Genomic DNA, 19223 nt, shown 5'->3' with positions numbered 1-19223 from the left:
ATCCTGGTTTACCCGCTACTAACACGCAGGAAGACACCGCCATTGAGCTGGACTCTGTTAACAAACCTTTGCTGCTCCAGCCTGCTTCCACTCAAAATGAAGAAACTGAATATGCTTATCCAACTACAGCGTTATTACCTGGTTTGCGACCTGAGGCCATTAATGAATCACGTTTTCCTTTGACTCACATTCCATATCATCAAAAGCCCCTTCCAAATTTTCTATTTTTGTCGCCTGGTTTAAACAAACTTATTTGGTTCCACCTTGGACATACATTTGGTTAGTGCTCATCGCAATTTTTTTGGTATGTCCATTGGCTTTGTGACTTCTTTTTCCCGTCTCATCAATGGTCACTACCTTCCTGAACGCTTTGCTGTTAAACTGGTAGATGGAACTCTGGCTCCGCACTCTTCTTCTCAAATCATGAAAAGAGACCTGACTTTTGTGAACATCACTGCCTGGCCAGTTATAGACCGCATAGTTTGGGATGCTGTAGATTTTCAAATCCATTGCCCTACGGAAATAATCAATGTGCCAAATGTACTTAGTGTTTCAATGGGTGTAGTGAAACATAACATACGGTCTGATGATTGGGACGTGCAAGCCGTGCAATCCTTGTTTTCAGCCTTGAAATACTATGCCGCTTTTGATGCAGAAGATTTGTATTTGAATACTGCAAATTATGCGGATTTGCTTTGCTATCCACACTATGGTCATCATTATCTGCATAAAGCTAACACGTTTAAAAAAAAATTAAATTATACACAATGGGAACATTGCCCGGCTCCTTTGGAAGGCACCTCTAAAACGTTTTTGAAAAAAATCACAGATTTTACCGACTTTGATAAATCAAGCCCCGGGTCATTCTATTTTAAATTAAATGCTTCTTCCAATTCTAAAATAATGCTCACCCACACTAAATTATTATATTCTAAATCCTTTATTGATAAATTGTCAGTGGGTGGCTATGATGAGTGGAAGTCCACAATTGATCTTAAATCAGTTTGGGGTTCTAAATCCTGGCTTCCGTGCAAGGCACGGAAGCTTTACACCGCACATGCCTCATCCAATCACAGATTCTATTTTTCAATGAATCAATTTATCAAACTACTTGTTTTGGATTGGCGACTTCTAAGCAAATGAACATCCCTGCTATTCCTGCTCTAGCGGCATATCAGAACTGGAGCAATTGTACTAATTATTCCATGGCTGAATTACAATCACTTTTTAACAATGACACCTTTAATATTTCTGGTTAGGACCTCATAGGTTGGCTGGTTTGGCAAACTAGTTTGGATACTTGTCAACTTAGTTTCTATACCAAGGCTCCAGGTTACACACAGGATAGGCCTGATCCTCGTTTTGCTAACTCCAATTCCGTTACTACATATTCCGTTGGTAAGTTATGCCAATATTGGTTGCAACACTCGACTCTAGCTTCAGTGAAACAACATTTGTCGTTATTATCAGGTAACATTGATTTGACAGATTTTATAAAAGGACCTGCTGGTCCACAATCAAAAAGATGTATTTATGCAACTTACAATGAAATTTGACAGCTATCCCAAATTGAAGCAGCTTCACGTTTACGGGCAATTGATCAGGCTAATCTTGAAAAAGTGCTTGCTGTTGTTGATAATAGTATTAACACACTTTCTTCCCACATTTACACATTGGACAATATTGTTCCATCTGTTGACATTGTGCAAGAGGATGTTTCGGTTTTGAATCATGGTCAAAATTAACTGCGTTCAGTTATGCAATTTGCATGGACTCTACAGACTCTTAAGATGGGGAAAGTTCCATGGGATTACTTGAACGCCTCATCGTCATTTTTGCCCTTTAACTTGCCAACAAAACAGCAGTTTATGTCCATGAAAGATGCTACTTATTCTCTTTTGCATATTGAAAAGTTAGATCCATTAGCATTCTCTGTGGCGGAAACAGACTCGGCTGTCTGGCTTATCCATGGGGTAATAACTCTCCCATTTTCCTTGGTTAAATTTACTTTGTGCATGAAACACTATCCACTAGGCCACTTCAAACTCTTAGGCAGTGCATTTCTACACGAAGTTTGGTCATTACCATTCGCATACAGATGCCTACGGGATGACAAAGAAGTATACCCAACTGGGGAATTATGGGATACAACAATAGGTCATTCAATGGTTTGTAAGTATATCTAGTTGCATGGCACCTGTAACCTTACGGCCCCGAATCTGGCATGTGTTTTAAAAGGCATACCTGTGCCAGCTATTAAACCTACTTTCACACTGCTTGCGAACGGTAGTTATTTGCTTTTATATGATGAAGAATGCTGCGGCATGCTGGCCGGCATCCCTTACATTGTAACGGTTTCACAGCGTGTGGTTTGCTGTAAAAATGGTCTTTTCCCACCACCACACGGGAGGCTTGATAACTCGATTTGGCCTACCATTCCGACCTTGCAGGCAGAATTCAACAAGTTGAGCAGAATAAGAGCATTTTTATCTCAAAATGAAGTTTCACTCACATCTGCCCGTGAGACATTCGTCCTTCACATGGCTAACACCCGTACAGAGGTACAAGCGCTTAATACTGACCTCCCACTACATTTCGGTGCGTTGATTCACACACTCTTCAGTGCTTCTAACACTACAGGCATTACCCATTTTTATAAAGCTGTGGGCTCTGGCTTTGTGACTTCTTTTCAAACTATATTTGGTGTGATACCAGCATTTATCCATTCTATTTTTTCCAGCGTCTTCGGTGGCTTGCCACGATTACTTGCCCTAGCCACTGGGATTTTGCTATTAACTCGCTTACTACGAAATGGATGCTCTTCCTGTGGCCCTGCACAGCCAAGACCGGCTGCAGATGCTTCGTAGCTGTATGCTTGAATGCTACGGTACTCTGCCCTTGGCCACACTCAGCGTGGCTTATGGATTATCTTTTCGCTTTGCATATTTCACTAGCGTGCAACCTGTCTTCAACTGCTTGGATTGCTCCTTTCAATGGGCACTGGATCTTTGACTATACAATACGGCATTTCCTCCACCTCATTTTTAACTGCTAATGAGTCCCTTAGTGGCCCATGAGCAAGAATGTTCCGGTGTTGTATTTATGGCCTGCGCAGCAGCGCTGGGAGTTCTGGCTGAATGGGATATCTGTGCAGCAGCACAGGATTTCCTACTACGGAGTTATATCAAGTATCACGCAAATTGTCCTTTGATGGTGCTGGAAGCACCCATTGTTGAGGAACATATATGTTCATTCACTCTGCTTGATTGGGTGGCAACACTTTTTTCAGACTATTTAATGACTTCATCCTGAAGGCTATTGCAACATACTGTTCGTACATCTTGCTGGATTAACTCAGCAACCGTATCCTTCTGGATTTTTGTTTTTATTTTTTTGGGGTGCTTCTTTAGACATGAACTTTTTTTTCCCTCTCTCTCTTCTCACATTCCCAACAAATCCGAGGAATCATTGAAACAAATGCTCTTGATTCTTGCTTAGACTTGTTTGAATGCTGTGTTCTCTTTAAGACCACTGTCCAAGAGACTGACCAAGGGGAGGGTGTAGTGAGGATATGGACACACCTGTGGACATTGCCAAGTTAGCATAAGTTAGATATGCTTGGCCTCTATTTTGCTGCTTTTGCTCACGTTATTACATGCCACATTTCTCGTAAACACTTTGCTTGCTCGCTTTCACATGAGAACTGTCTGCATTTCACATATTTAGTTGAACACTCTGCTCCTTGTCTGTACAGCATGTTTAGGGTAAAAAAACAATGAGCTCTGTTGATTTGCTTTGGTCAGTCTCACGTCCCTAGCCATAACATAGAACACAGCTGCAAACCTGGAAATCTGGTGCTTTTAATATTGCATTGCATGCATGTTAAGACACTTGGAGAAACGCTTTCCAGGATAGAAGAGCTGTGCTTGTCCCGAGATGTAAATTCCTGCAATTGAACTAGGAGGTATGGTGTCCCCCTGACAAAGCCTGCAGGTCTTCTATAATTATAATAAACTAGCTTCTAGCACGGGGAGGGTGGTGAGGCGCTATAGTCCTGTTTCCACTATCATTATACTATAATTTCCCCTTTTGTTCTATATGGAATTGTAACAATGCTGATTTGTTTGATCGTATCCATATTGTTGCTAGTATTGGCGCGTGTACTGTATTATAGTGTACGTTAGTTAAAATAAACATTTTAAACTATTCCTTGGCTCTATTTACTCATGTTGTGGACAAGTACGAGAGTTTGAACGAAAGACTGTTCTTGTTCCCAAGTATCCTGAGAGGGACAGAGTAGCCTGTTCTAGAATGTCTAATCATTGGTAGCTTCGCTGTAGCACGGAGCACAAATGAGACACTATAGCTAGTCGGATTGGGCTTCTGGGCACCGAGGTGGGTATTTTGGTACACCACTACACACGGAGGTCCTCGTTTCCTGCGCATAGTTCTGTGTATGTGCAGAATCCCTGCAGCAATGTGGAGCAGATGAAGGGAAATTTAAAGAAGGTCTAATATAAAAGTGAGATGTGATGGTGCAGTACCGCAAGCTGCGCCTAGATGTCCCTAGTGAGCATCATAAACTTTGAAGATATGGTAAATCCACCCTACCCATAATGCATTGCATGCAAGACCGTAGCACAGTACATTCAATGTATACAATTAGTAGCTTTGTAATGTGACAAAAGAATTATTATATTAATTCCGATTAGGTTGTAATCTATGTGGAACTGATGCTGGGAAATTTATAAAAGGTCTAATATAGATGTGTAGGTGCAGTTCCGCAAGCTGCACCTCGAGGTCCCAAGTGAGCATCAAACGTTTGGTCAAATATGGTACTCCCCTAATGCATGGCATGCAAGACAGTACCATGAGTACATTCAAATAGCTATGTCCATACATACAATTAATGGCTTTGAAATGTGACAAAACTATTATATTAAATCCGATTAGGTTGTACTCTATGTGGAGCTGATGAAGGGAACTTTATAGAAGGTCTAATATAAATATGAGATGTGCTAGCAAGTAAAGTAACCACTGCCAACCTTGTTTAGGACCAAGTGAGTGTCCTGTCTGAAGGCAGTTAAGAAAATAGTGACTTGAGGTTGTAATTAAAACCTAGGGCATAACAGCACATGTAATAGGGGGTGTCCTCTTCGGAGTTTACAAAAAGAGACAGGGAGGTACTAAGGAGGGACTACAAAGCCTTATGACCAATAAAAAGCCAGCATTTACAAAGGACAGGGACAGGAGCCAATTAAAAAGCTGGGCGCGAAGTAGGTGGCGCTTTATGCACATATCCAGAGTACAGCATGTCTCGAAGAGACAGCGCAAGCACTGCCTAGGCGAGACCTAAAAAAAACAGGAACAATGGGGCACACCATATGTCCAAGATTCATGGAGGAGGAACCAGGGCACTAAATACATAATACAAATTGCCCGCCTAGCCTAGCAAGAGGCAAATCAACTACATAAACAGTACAGAGGATAAGCAAGACCCAAATAAATCAGAAGAGCAAATACTGGACAAGCATATGTCAAGCACCAAGAATAGTTACGGCTAGTTTGTGAACAGACCCAATCCCAAGTTTGCCATCCTGTCAGACTCCCTCCAACTACAAAACGATAAAACCTTAGAGTCCAGGCCTTGAAAGGATACACCAGGGCACCCACTTTCTTGACTAGATTATCAGTAACCCTCCCTATGTCTTTCTTTAGTGTTGCCCCACTAAAAACTACAGCACGACACTAGTCCAATCCACATCAGCACTTCACATTTGTTTCCTGATACACAGCTTTATAGAGGGCAGCCATGACAGACATGATATGCTGTCAAATAATGACTATTTGATTTTCCATTTTACTTTGGTAAGGTAGACTTGTTAAAGGTCACTGCTTCACGGGTGAAAAGTGAACCCAGCTAGCCACCAAACTAGCCTCCTGCAGCCACTGAAACAAACCCAGGCATGTATCCGCTAGCAGATATGCACAGCTCATGGGCCATGTGCATATTTGAGGACCACACCTCAGCTTCAACAAAGATCGAGAAATAGTGTAAAGGCATCTGGTGTGCTAAGTTGCAAAATCAGGCAGTGCACTTGGAACAGTTGGCGCTCTGTTTTTCCGGGTCCTCTACCAGCTCCCTTCCCAACATTCCAGAACAAGTTACTTACATTCTATAACGCCTTGTTTTCTAGAAACTATCTAGCTGCAGATTCCTTACCTTAGAATTATGAATTGGGCAGGACCTCAAAGGATGCGCACAGGAGAAATGATAAGACCGATTAGTGCATTATGAATGTCTTTGAGGGAACAGATATTTAAGCCCCTCACGCAAACTAGTCACAACAGGTGACAAACAAAGAAGGTTGGTCCGGAAACCACAAGAAAGCAGAGATTTTTTATTTATTTATTTTATTTATAAAGTTTTATATCGCGCGAACTTGACTCAAGAGGGTATCAGAGCGCTTTACATTTAGGATCGTTGTTTTAACAGTTACATCAGTTACAAGAACATAGTAAGGCAAACAAACTTTAACAGTGCCCAGAGCACAGCCTTCCAGGTCAAAAATGTACAAATAAAACGTGGGAGAGGGGTGCAGAAAGAAGATCAGTTCTTGGATGCACACCATGTCACACGCTTGTCCCAAAAGCAGGCGTATACTATCTTGGAGGGGGACACCTGGCTGCCAGAACAACATCACAGATTCCGGGAGTAAGGTCGAAAGGTCTCCACTGTGGCCACTCAATTTCTATGAATGAAGGCAGAGAACGCAGGTTCTGGTGCAAGACCACGCCCTGTTGCTGCAACAGAAATAAGGGGCATAGCTACCACAAACTACTGATATTGGCACCCTCTTGATGGTCCCGTTGGTCAAAAGTGGCTACACTTTGACAGAACAAAGCGAGATGGTCCTCCACCAGCTGCTTGTAAGTGGATGACATGGTGGTGGGGGATGGGGGTTCCAGAAAGGGAATGGAGTACCTCCCTCCGGTCGATTTGTAAAACCACTTGTCTGATGTTATGAACCGCCACTGGGACCGGTGATGGCAGATTCTGCCCCTCCACTAGGTGCCCATGCAGGTATAAGAGCAAACTAAAGGAGTTAAGGCTGCGGTTGCTAGGTTGTGGAGGAGGGGGTAGGGGGGCGAGGACATGTCCCACTACCTGCTGTTGAAAAATGAAGCTTCAAAGATTCATTTTTACTTTTAAATGCTGCTGCATAAAAATAAAAAAAAGTTTGCTTTATTGAAAAGAAAATCAGACATGTTGGGCAGCTGTCCCCAGCAGGCCACCAACCCTGTGATGGCTATCATTCCTCACTGATATTTATGAGGAAGGACAAGTTGCGACACATTAAGAATTGCTACTGAAAACGTTTAAGTTTGCTTACATTACAGACTGCAATTCCTAAATTTTTTACATGTGGCCCCAAGTCTCTACACCACAGCTCTGGAGCCAGGGATATTGTGGCAGTGCAAAAGTTCATCGGAACACAAAAAAAAAAAAAAAAAAAAAAAAAAAGAGTGAAAGGACACAAATTTCCAGTTTTACGAATGGAATGTTTGTCTTGGGATGGAGGATGGAGGGAACGAGGGATGGAGGAAGGGAGGGAAGGAGAGATGGATGGAGGAAGGGAAGGTGGGATGGGGCTTGATATAGTGCACCGTATTTGACTGCAGAGAAATTATCACATTACTGACGCGCAAGACACAAGGTTTTAATAGCGTTCCTAAAAGCATGAAATTTCTCAATGTTTCCGTTTGAGCTTGTAAGTAATTCCAGAACCTCGGGGCACGGAAGCTGATGGAGTGGCCCCCACAGCCAGATCATTTGCTATGAGAAGATTATTGGAGTTCGAGAAAACATTAGAGCAAGTTAGTTTGTATTTGACCAGGCGTTTTTGAATTAATCGAAGGAATATGTGGCGATAGTCTTTATGGCAAATGCAAAGTGTTTTAAAAAGAATGTGTTTGCGAACAACGAGTCAGTGCAGAATAGTTAGATACTTGGTTTGTCAAGTGATGAAGAAGCATGGACAGACAGCACTGCAGGAACCCACAGTGAATGCAACAAGAGTTAGGGCAGTAGGCTTTCGGCAGGACAAGAGAAAACTGGGAAGAATTATCCTTAGAACACGTAGAGGAAAGAGACCGGCAGTTAGTGAGTTGAGAGACAAGTGGTTGCCAAAAGGAATGCCTATGTTACGTTCATGAATGACTGGTGTGAGACATCATTTATGCCGGAGGGGCAACAGGTGTTAATGTGGCGAGACGAGCTGCCTAGATGAACTACTTTTTTTCGATTAGCATATAAATTACGTTAGGTTGTGATGGAACAAGGTTTCGTATAAAAAAAAAACTTGCTTGTATGCAATCCTCTCGAATAACCTGTAACATTATAATCAACCTGTTTGAAAGTACTAATTTTGCATCACATTTTACATATTGTATCTAGGGGAAGCTTTTCTATGTGCTTCACTAATGAATAACCCGAGTGTCCTTAAAATGGCCGGGAACTCTTCTGCGCATGAGTCTACTACATCTACGTAGTAGGACGTCTTCTCTAGCTTGGTGGGAAATCATTGCAGCTGCGCAATAGCTTTTAACATGGCTGCTCGAAACCCTCGCATTAACGCACATGCCGTGCTGAAACTAACCTATTCAAGTTTTACTAAGCCACTAATGCAAAATAAATATTAAGTAAATGGGGTTAGCGTAGAAGTAAGTGGTATACAGTTTATTCATTTAATTTTGTATTCCAACATGTTCTTCTCTGACTTTAATAGCAGCTCACATTTGGGCCTTGGAGGGTGACCTTATCCTTTGTGTCAACTACGCATGCGCGCAACCTCCTTGTTCTGAAACTGATTAAATTATTGAATGGCTGCCAATCCATGTGCTCAGCAAGGACATGGGAAGATCAACTCCTGACCCTACGAGAGGAAGAACCCGAAACATTGTATTACAGATTTAGCGATCCACATATGAAATGCTTGTGGGAATAAAGCTTGTGGGTATTAAAATTAATGGGCGGGGAATTAGACAATAGAACCAAAGAAGAGTATTGCACTTAGTATGGTGTGATGTCCTCACCCCATTGCTTGGCCCAATCAAACTGAGGGGTGTACATGGAATTGAAACATTTGGGAGTGGATCTTACATTTGAATTGGTATAACAGAGGTAAGTTCTAGTTAGTTAGACACATTTGACGCCGATGCTATGCGGAGATGCTGTCAGATTTTGCTGCAATCTGATTGAAGAATCCAACACTAGTGAACGGTCGCGTAATAACCAAGAAGGCTCATCTAGGAAGGGGTCCGGATGAGCCAGAGCCGGAGAGAGTAGCACCAGAGAGGGGTGAAACGCTGGCGTTACACTAGAAGAGGTCACCTTCCCGGTCCTGAACCTGTCCTGAATCCTTAATACTCTGATGTCAAGGTCCTTACACCATTCTAGGTAAATATAGTTCTGTGGGTTGTGCTTCGTATTTGCTCTCTGTTTTCTCTCCTCAGGTACTGTCATCACATGATATTAATGTGAATTGTATTCTCAACTAACTGAACTACTTTTCCTGATCGAGAATCTTAACCCCTTCCCCGCTCATGACGGAACCACTCCGTCATGAGCAACGGTTGCCGTGTGCTCATGACGGAGCGGTTCCGTCATGCCGCGACCGTTGGCGGCCGCTCCGCCCACGCGGCGCTGATTCCCCTCCTGTGTGGGGGGACAATGCAACTGGGCGGAGTCATGACGGAACCACTCCGTCATGAGCACAGCTCAACCGTGGCTCATGACGGAGTGGCTCCGTCATGAGCACAGCGCCACCGCGCTGCCCCCCCCACACCCCCCAGCGCTGCAGCGGAATTCCCACCGCAGCGAAGGGGTTAATGTATCTACATGTGTTTTATTTGACTCACAAAATTATTAATTCAGATAAACCTTTAAAACTCTTACTGAGTCGGTGGTTCTTTGAATAAAAGTTGAATGTATTGTTATCACTATTATTGTTTCCTCCCTATTCCAGTCTACTACTAGATCTTTCGACAGGTACATTTACTTAGGAGACACGGTTAGTAAGAATACTGGTGTAAAGGTTCTCCAAGATAAATCAAAATTGATGTCAAGCGGATTATTTACTAGCTCATTGAATGTATGATTGTTTATGGGCCCAAATGAATGTTGGTAAACTCCGCTGCATCAGTTGTTCTAATCCAACAATTGTCATACAGGCAGCAATTACAGTGGTCGCAAAGAGTAGTAGTCGTAGCCTAAATCCAAAAGATCAGATCAGCTGGGGATCATCGGTAAAACAGTAAAATCCTGCTTTAAGTCTCTTGATTAACTGAGCTTGAGGTGTTTGAATAAGGTTGAAAAGAGTAACATTGATGAGTCGATCATTAACCCATTGATTCCGTAATTTTGGCTAAGAATGGAAGTAGTAAAATTTGGCACAAGTTTTGTTCGTATATTACACTGTACACTACGTAACCAGATTATTTCCTTAGAGTAGAGCTTCCGGATTTCATAATATTAACTTGATAGTTTTCACTGAGGATCAAAGTGTGAGCTGGTTCAGTTGGCCAGAATTAAGAGGAAGTTACCATGTGAAAAATGTAGTGCCACTGTATAGTATTGGACTAATTAGTTATTAATTTGCGTGAGGTCATGTTGGTGTCTGTCTCGGGTACCTACACAATCTCATTTCAACACTTATGGCACCCCACACCCCCATGGAAATCAAACTGAACTGAAAAATCATTAAAGCATGTCTTTTGTACCCAAATAATATATTTTAGGGTGATTTTATTACTCAAAATAACCCAGCTGGTTCGAGAATGCAATATTATAATAACATTTAGGGCCTTCTGTTCCAGAATCTATTTTAAAGACACTGAATTTAGGTGTCTGATAAATGCATCGTTCTTTACCCTCAACTCGCAGACTCTTTTTAAAGTGAGCTGTGTCACCAGCTTACAACTTTGTTTAAATTGTTTTAAACTCAAGGTTTCACCTCCAATAAATGTGAATTTTTTTTTATTTTTTTTTAAAGTTATTTCTGACCCACTGTCTCAATTCTTTAGCGGTCAACACATGAATATCCCTGCTCACTTGATACAAATAAGATAATGTATTTTATAAAACAGAAGAAACAAAGAAACAAATTGTGACAAACAGCAACTTGCAGTCAGTGACAAAGCATAAGGATGTAATGGTGAAACCCCATCTGACTCGATACCCCTCAAGTCCCACCCTCCCCCACATCCGTTCACAAATTAGCAACAAAGTCCAGGTGACATTGGCCCCGAGCAGAACTGTTTATACCAGTTATAGAAGCACATAGGTCTCCCCGACATGCGTTCCATTCCCCCCATATTTTAGTCTACTTGCCCGTAAAGCCTCTGTTCTTACAGATCACCCACTCTGCTTACATGCACCAGTGCATACATTTCTTCCAGTCGCTCAGGTGTGGTGGTGACTCAGCTCCCCACAGTCATGCCACATTAAGTTAAGCTACCATTCAGCTCCAGTGTGAGTCAGAGGCAGTCCATGCAGGGGAGATCCGTTTCATCCCAGATGTTTAGGAGGCACCACTTCGCTGACGGGTCCAATACACTCCCTCAAACACTGTTGAGCTAATCAACAACCGCCACCCAGTATCTTTAGAGTAGTGGACAATCCCACAACATGCAAAAAAGGTCCCCTCTTGATCACACTTTTTAGGACAGCGCACAGCGTCTTTTTAACCCATTTTTTCCCAGTGTTGTGCAAGCATAACAACACCTGTGGAGAACCCTAAGCTGCACCAGGCAGAATCTTGACATAGCACTCACCTCCCGGGGGGATGCCAATGTCTCAGGCCACTCGTCGTCCCGGAGGGTCCCACTCCCAGCATTCCCACAAGCGGGTCAAAGGGTCTGGGAAGTTAATTAGCAGTTTGTGTATGTGAGGCAGATCCCCTTTCTGGGTAGGTAGTTATCTAACAATCCGTCTTCAAGTGGGGATTTGTAAATAGCATAACATCTCTGTGGGTGCTAGCTGATGTTCCTTTTGCAACTCCTCGAAGGTCAGTACATCACCCTGTTTCCACAAGCCCCCTACCTTGGACAGACCTATGAGGTCCATTTACCAAAGCTTCCTGTGAAGCCAGGGTACCCAGTTGTGCAGAATCCCACAAGAGGGTGGCTTGCATAATCTTTCTCCGCCAGCCCAACACGTTCAATGACGTATGCCAAAGGGTAATTGTAACCGATGTAGGGCTAAGAAGGGCTGTTGTGCGCTGTCCCCCATAGATGGCCTCGAGTTAACCTCCCCGGCTGCTTTTTCCTCCTGTCTATTCCAAAGGCCAGCTCGTTTCCGGGAGGTGGAACCAGTGGTTGATGACAATGAGTTGTGAAGCCCAAAAATACTTTGAGATCGGGTAGAGCTAACCCTCCATAATACAATCCCTCCATCATACCAACCCCCTTGATAGTTTCTGGAGCGTTATACAGGAGGGGGGTCGACATCCTAAAGTATGCAGAGTGTACTGTCTACAGACCAAAAGCGGGACTGCCGGACCAGGTAGGGAGTGTTTTGAAATATGTACAGAAAGTGCAGGAGTACCATCATTTTAAATAAGGCCGCCTTCCCTAGTGTTGTACATCTCCTCGCAATCATGTAAGCGGCGGCTTGACACTGTGTGTAAAAAGACACAGGGTTGGTGATGACGAAGACTCCCAAATAATGGAAACCCTCCATGACCACCCAGGCAGCTCGGTCTTCAGTTAAGTGCGGCGCAGGCCCAGCGAAGACATAAGTCACTGACTTGTTCAAATTGATGGACTAGCCAGAGTACCAGCGAAAGTTTCTAAATATATTTAGTACCCTATCGAGGGTACTGGATGGATCAGCAACGTAGAGCAGGATGTAATCTGCGTAAAGGGAGATTCTATCCTCCCAATCTGCGGTCTACTGTAGCCCCCTGACCGAAGAGTTGCCTCGAATCCAGGCTGCAAGTGGTGCTAGACCGAAGTCCAAAATTAGGGCCAAAATCCAGGCCGATAGCAAGCAGCCTGGCCTCGTACACCGACGGAGGTGGAATATCGCGGACATGCTTCCATTCAGCGTTACCTGGGCAAGGGGAATCAGAGTAGAGGAGCCGAATCCAGGAGACAGAGCGGGGGCCGAACCCCAGCTTCTCCAAGACTGCATACTTAAAGGACTATTCCACCGTGTCAAATGCCATCTGCACGTCCGGTGACAGCCAAAGAGCATCCTCACAGATATTCACCGCCCGGACCAGAACTCCATGCAGTAGCCGTAGATTAAGCGCAGCCTTCCTACACGGCATCAAGTCGGATTGATCTGGATGGATCAAGAAGCAAATCACTTTGACCAAACGTGTAGCTAAGAGCTTTGCCAGGATCTTCACTTCCGCATTTAGAAGAGAGATGGCCTGCAAGAGGCCCTCTCTTCCGGCAGCTTGCACACTTTATGGATAATAACTATGGTCTGCGAGCAGCACCTATCAAGTCTCCTACATCCAAACCTTCCAGGTACATCCACAGGAGGAAATGGGCGATTATGGGTGTGTAGAGTTCAATTAGTAGGCCTTTCAGGCCTACAGCTTTCCCTGATGTTAAGTGTAGTATAGCTTGTGTCATCTCACTTTCAGTTAGTTCCTCCTCTAGGAGTTCCTTGTCTGTCTGTGAGAGACTTAGCATTTAGATAAAAGAAAGAAGTGCACTGGATTACTCCTCTGTGGCTGTATGAACCTGGAAGTACAAGCAGGTTATAGTAGAATACAAATAAATCGGCCACCTCTTGTTTATCTTTAACTTGTTCACCCTTATCATTCAGGATCTCCTGAATGATAACCACACCACAAGTCTACCAGCCTTATTGCCCAACTCGTAGCGGTGGTGCTGAGTCATGCAGTGGCAACCCTTTGCGGCCTCTGTCGCAACACCCTTTTTGATTAAAGGATAAAAACAGTGTTGTATTGTTCCCTGGTCATCTGTTGCGAGTTGGGATTCTAGTGACTGGATCCCTCTCTCAATTTTCAACTGGGCTCTTTTTTCCTTCTTATGACCAGCTATCTCCTCCCAGGTCCTGGCCTCATATAACCGTTATATATGCCCCCATAGAGTCTTCGTAGAGGACCATAAACAATGTTAATCTACTGCTATATACTGATAATAACACCCCAATTAAATACGAGCACAACCACCTACTTCTTGGTATCCAAACACCCTTTGTACTGAAAAAGCTGCCATTCAAAACATAGATGAGATGGCAAAAATGGTGTACTTATGGCAGTATTAACAGATTACTGCCAACACTAAACCTTCTTAACAGATTAGATTTTTGTCAACCTTATTCCCAAATGCGTACTTACAGTCATTGTAATGATCCCATTATTATTCCTGAATATACGTACACTGCAGAACAAGTCAATGGTGTACATCAATATTATGCTGTGAGAACCTGTAATGCCTCAATATTATAAGCTAATGATTCACATTCTCTTGCTTCTATTTTATTTTAATCCCTTGAACAGAGGACGGATTTACATGAATTAGTGAAAGAGATGCCCACTCTGCCGTAAGATGCGGATTTCAGAGAGATTGAAACAATCTCCTTATTCAGTAATATTGAAAAAAGCTAATTTCTGAAGTTTACTTATTGATTCAGAACATTCTTTGATAAATAATCATTTCCCCTGGGCATTTTAAAAGTTTTAATTAGGGTCGGGCACTTTTTTTCCTTGCTGTAACAGGCCTATGTGGAGTCCCATGACCTGGACAATTTGCCCGAAATGACTGATCTTTATTTTCCAGCCACTTGCCTGCAGCTATGATTAGCCCCACAACTTCAGCGCCATCTAGCTTCAAATCGTCTCGTAACACCGGGTTCTGAAAAGGCACCAAGAGTGCTACATTTCAGTTGGTCTACAGCATGAGAAGTGTGTGGAATAGGGAGGTGCCTGGTTCACCAGTCTCAAGCAGCTTTCACTGCACAGTACCAAGGAGCACTACTTTTGATTCCATCTACCTGCGAGTTTGCTTACTTTCCCTCTTGTAATATTCTGTTTGTTTAGGATCCCATAAGGCACACCACTTGCGCATATATTGCTGATTCTCTAGGGCACATTCTGTCACTGATCTTAACAAATGCTTCAAGGCACGGACATCTTCCTTTACTGCTTCGTGATTGTTATTTTAGCTATCTTTGTTTCTATATGCTCAGATTATTTTGTTCCTAAATTGACAGAAAAGTGCTTTAAAACGGTTTTCTCTGTTCAGAAAAAATACGTTTTAATCCGACAATGGGGTGTTCTTCCCACTAACCGGGTCTTTTTTTGTGTGAATGTCACAACTGATCTCACTGATATTTTACACCCTATTCTCTCCTCGTCAAAAGCTTTGTAGTTTGCAACACATTTGGTGGCTGGTGCATAATTGTTTGATTAGGAGTCCAACTAGATTTAAACTATGCTAGTTACATTAATATTTAATCACCAATGTAAAATATGCCACATCGCCTTTAAGGCAAATGTGTAATGAAGCCCTAGGTGATTTCAGAGTTACTTACTACAGGATTAGACTGGATATTGTCTACTTTCACAAGGAAAGATTCTAAAAACAAGGTTTTTTAGCAGCTGTACTACATCTATTGAATACCTGTCTACTGAAATTATCACACCGACTTCCATGATGCTATTTCACAAAGCGTTAGAAACACTTATTCTTAGAGACTTGCAGGATTACAATTGTTTTTCATGCTTTAGACTATATTGTCCGTATAATGCTTTTTCTTTATTTTATATAAAACGGTATTACCATTACAAAGTGTTTCTTTGCATAGATACCACTTCCCTTTACATTTCTGTGCAAGCTTAAAAATATTACAAATATAAACAAGCATTGGCATAGTCAATAGGTCTCGCCTTTGGGACCTTATAAGTGTTTAGCCATGCAACAGTTGCATAACTAAAAGCGAGACCTATTGGCTATGCCAATGCTTGTTTTAACTGCTGCAATCTATTGAAGCCTCACGGAGAACATCATAGCGGCCCTGCAGCCGCAAAAGTGTTCGCGATCAAACATCAAAGCGAAAGTGAAAGTAATCGCGGTAAAGCGCGGCGCGCTCGCGCACATGCACTGTAGCTCTAGGCTGCCTGGTAGCACTTTTTGGCGCCCTCTCAATAAGTCTCGCCAGACCAGCGCATACGCTAGGTCAGGCGAGACCTAAAGAAATATGAGTGCCCTTCAGAAGCAGGGCCTCCACAGTGTATGACAGAAGGTGTTAAGTATCAACTGGGGATCAACTCGGAAAGGGAGAAAGAGCTGGGGTAGGTGGAGAGGTATTCGCCACGCCAAAAAGAGTGAGTATAGAACGCTAAGGCCACACCTTGCATCGACTGGGGGTAGACCACACATCTTAACTGCTCCCTCTCTATTCTTTAACCTCCAAGTCGTGAGTGAGCGACATGCTCTGTAAACATTCCCGTACGCCTTAGACCAACGAAAATCTGGTGCGTGATTAACTCGACAACTGTTAAAAGGATCAGTGTGTGTGAAACATTTTCCCCAAATAACTTTCGCAAAAACAAGCGACATATTGCCGAACTCGAGTGGGTGGAAAAAGAAAGGCACTTTAGGTATAAATGGTAAATGAAGTCGAGTCAAAAAAAAAATCAGAGCCCCTCGGGCATTCACGCACTGGCATTGCCTTATTAACTTTTCAACATCAAGTACACACATTCACATATAGATTGGCGCATATTGTGGAGGTGCTACTTTTGTGTTTCAAGCCCTGATCACCCGATTTACACGAGGGTGTATGAAGATTTTTTTTCTCGAAATGCGCTAATACCGAACAATGTTCTACCAACTTTTTTAAAAAACAAGCCATGTGTTTGTCCTATGTTTTGTTCTGTCCCCTTCCCTTTCTTTCAGGTCAGTCAAAGAAACAAGGTAGAATTTATTCCTGTGAAGCACAGTAGGACTGGTTACTTAAACTATCTCCACTCCTTAAAGAACCAGCCAACGCAGTAGTGCAAGACAAAAAGAAAATTCTTTCTCGGTCCTGATGAATTGCCAATAGACCCCTTAAGGGATGTATGAGGCAAGAAACATGTTAACCACGCACCTTCACAACACGAATGCTCTATAGGACCATTGCATCCCACATGACCTACACTGAATTCATTTAGGTTAGTGAGCTCCACCAATAAAGTTTAGTAAAACCCAGCATCACTAAACGTATTTAAACCACACCTTTCACTTCACTAATTATCACAGCCCATATACACTCATTCGCCCAACGGCTTTATTATAAAAAGAACTCCGGCAAAGAGTCTCGTTATGGCTGTTCGTTGGGATATTCCAGCACCCGCCCGAAGAGGAGCACGCACAGATGATGAGGCATGACACCGCTTGGGTGTGTGAGGGCACTTACTCCAATTGGAGGCTATTTCCCTGACCTGACTACCTCCCCCTGTCCCAGGAACTGCACACCCTTTTATTCAACTATCAACTACAGATCACAGACACCACTTTAAATACAAATTCATTTTATGTATTACATTCTACAGATGACAAATTATGCTCTACAGAAACAAACAAAACTCACTCGGCTATATCAAGATATCCACAAGAAGAGGCAGCGTGTAAAGGTATCCAGCCTTCGTTGTCTGGTTGGTTAATACTTGCTCCATGTTCCACCAGGAATTTCACCATATCTATATTATCATCAATGCAAGCCTGCAATAAAATAAAAAGATAAAAACAATGATCTAAATAAGGGAATTTTTAAACACTGCTTTGACACATATGCATAAAAAAATTGTTCTTTGGATGACACTAAGAACTGATTCACTCTGTAGGGCTAAACTCTAATATATTAAGGAAAATAACAATACATGTTCAACTTTTTGCTCTTGTTCAAGGACTGCGAGCAAGACTATAAGGTCGAAACATGTTGGTTAAGAGTAATTTTACTTACTAAAGAATTTACTGCCAGAGATATATATGCGCTTAGAAAATTTACAACACGCAGTTCTGGTTTAAAAACAAAACGTTAAGAAGCACTACAATTATCCAGTTATAGTTCAGTAAACTAATCACAACTTGCACCCAGTCATGCCCTGCTTACAACCTCACATTTTGCACCACTCATGACATGTTAAATTGCATCACTGAGGACCTCACTGATGACATCTCAAATGGCATCACTGATGCCGTCCCAGAGTCCTGTAATGATTGCCTCGGCATTTTTTTCCTCAATGCTTTTAGGATCCATGAATCCAAATTAGCTGACTGAAGAAAAAGCTCTCTTGGTAAATATGTTATTTTTTTTTTCATTTTGAGATTCTAAGATATCCATGGATCCTCAACTGTCTAGAAAGCTTTTTTTCTTAAATGTAATCTCTTAAAGCCCAATTTGAGCCTTTTCAAATGCTAATTTCCTGAAAACTACTGAACAGATTTACAGTACAATCCTGGCGTAAAGTTGTTAGTTTGTGACCAATTTGGCATAATTCCATTCAGCCATTTTTCTGCATCAGTGACCAAAACTTAATATGGAAATTAAAATGGGAAATCACACATTTGCCCCACCCCGCCCTCTCTTTCTTAGCCCTGCGCTTGACAGATCTGCACACCAAAAATTCCATATAACAGTTCAAGTTGAGTAACTTGAGTAATTTTTTATCTGCCGTTTCATGCCGATTGGTCAAACGGCGCCAATGTTATGATGAAGAGTGTCAAGTAAGTAAAGGCTTTAATCGGATGGGTCTTGAAGTTGCACAAAAAAGAAACAGCTATACGGACTGAATGGGTAAAAATGTACTATATGAACAATAAATCTGTAGGGTAGCACGCTTCACTGCCTACTTAGGAGCATATGCAAAGGATGAGCTTGAAAAGCATGCTTTCACAGTGTCAGCATACCCTTCTTGCCTTTCTACTTGGCACAGTGGTAAAATCATTAACTCTATTCTGATGAAGTCGAAAACGAAAGCACTTTGAAATCTGAAAATATTCGCAAAATATTTTTTTTTAAAGAAAATTACTTCAAGCAACATCTTAGAGAACAACTGCTTCCTGTGTGACTAGCGGGTGTCATTTGCTTTATAGCGCAAGTGCTGGAACTCCTGTGGAACGTGATGTGGTTTCCATCCCTGCAGTCCCTTCTTCGCCAAGCACAGAGCTAATCGTACACATAGTAAACTAAT

General features: G+C 42.4%; 1 protein-coding gene across 6 annotated transcripts in view; it reads right to left on the bottom strand.

Moving 5' to 3' along the window:
- The window catches only part of PPP1R12A (protein phosphatase 1 regulatory subunit 12A), a 1183401-nt gene that overhangs the window by 960998 nt on the left and 203180 nt on the right, over positions 1 to 19223 (bottom strand). For all 6 annotated transcript variants that reach the window (XM_085652988.1, XM_085652990.1, XM_085652986.1 and 3 more), the window contains exon 2: positions 17621 to 17751. In XM_085652988.1, the coding sequence (XP_085509114.1) occupies positions 17621 to 17751 (131 nt within the window). The remainder of the gene's footprint in view (positions 1 to 17620; positions 17752 to 19223) is intronic.

This window comes from Triturus cristatus, chromosome 4_1, assembly GCF_964204655.1.
Source record: "Triturus cristatus chromosome 4_1, aTriCri1.1, whole genome shotgun sequence".
NCBI lineage: Eukaryota > Metazoa > Chordata > Amphibia > Caudata > Salamandridae > Triturus > Triturus cristatus.
Note: the sequence above shows the minus strand (reverse complement) of the source record. Positions and strands in the feature narration are given on the sequence as shown.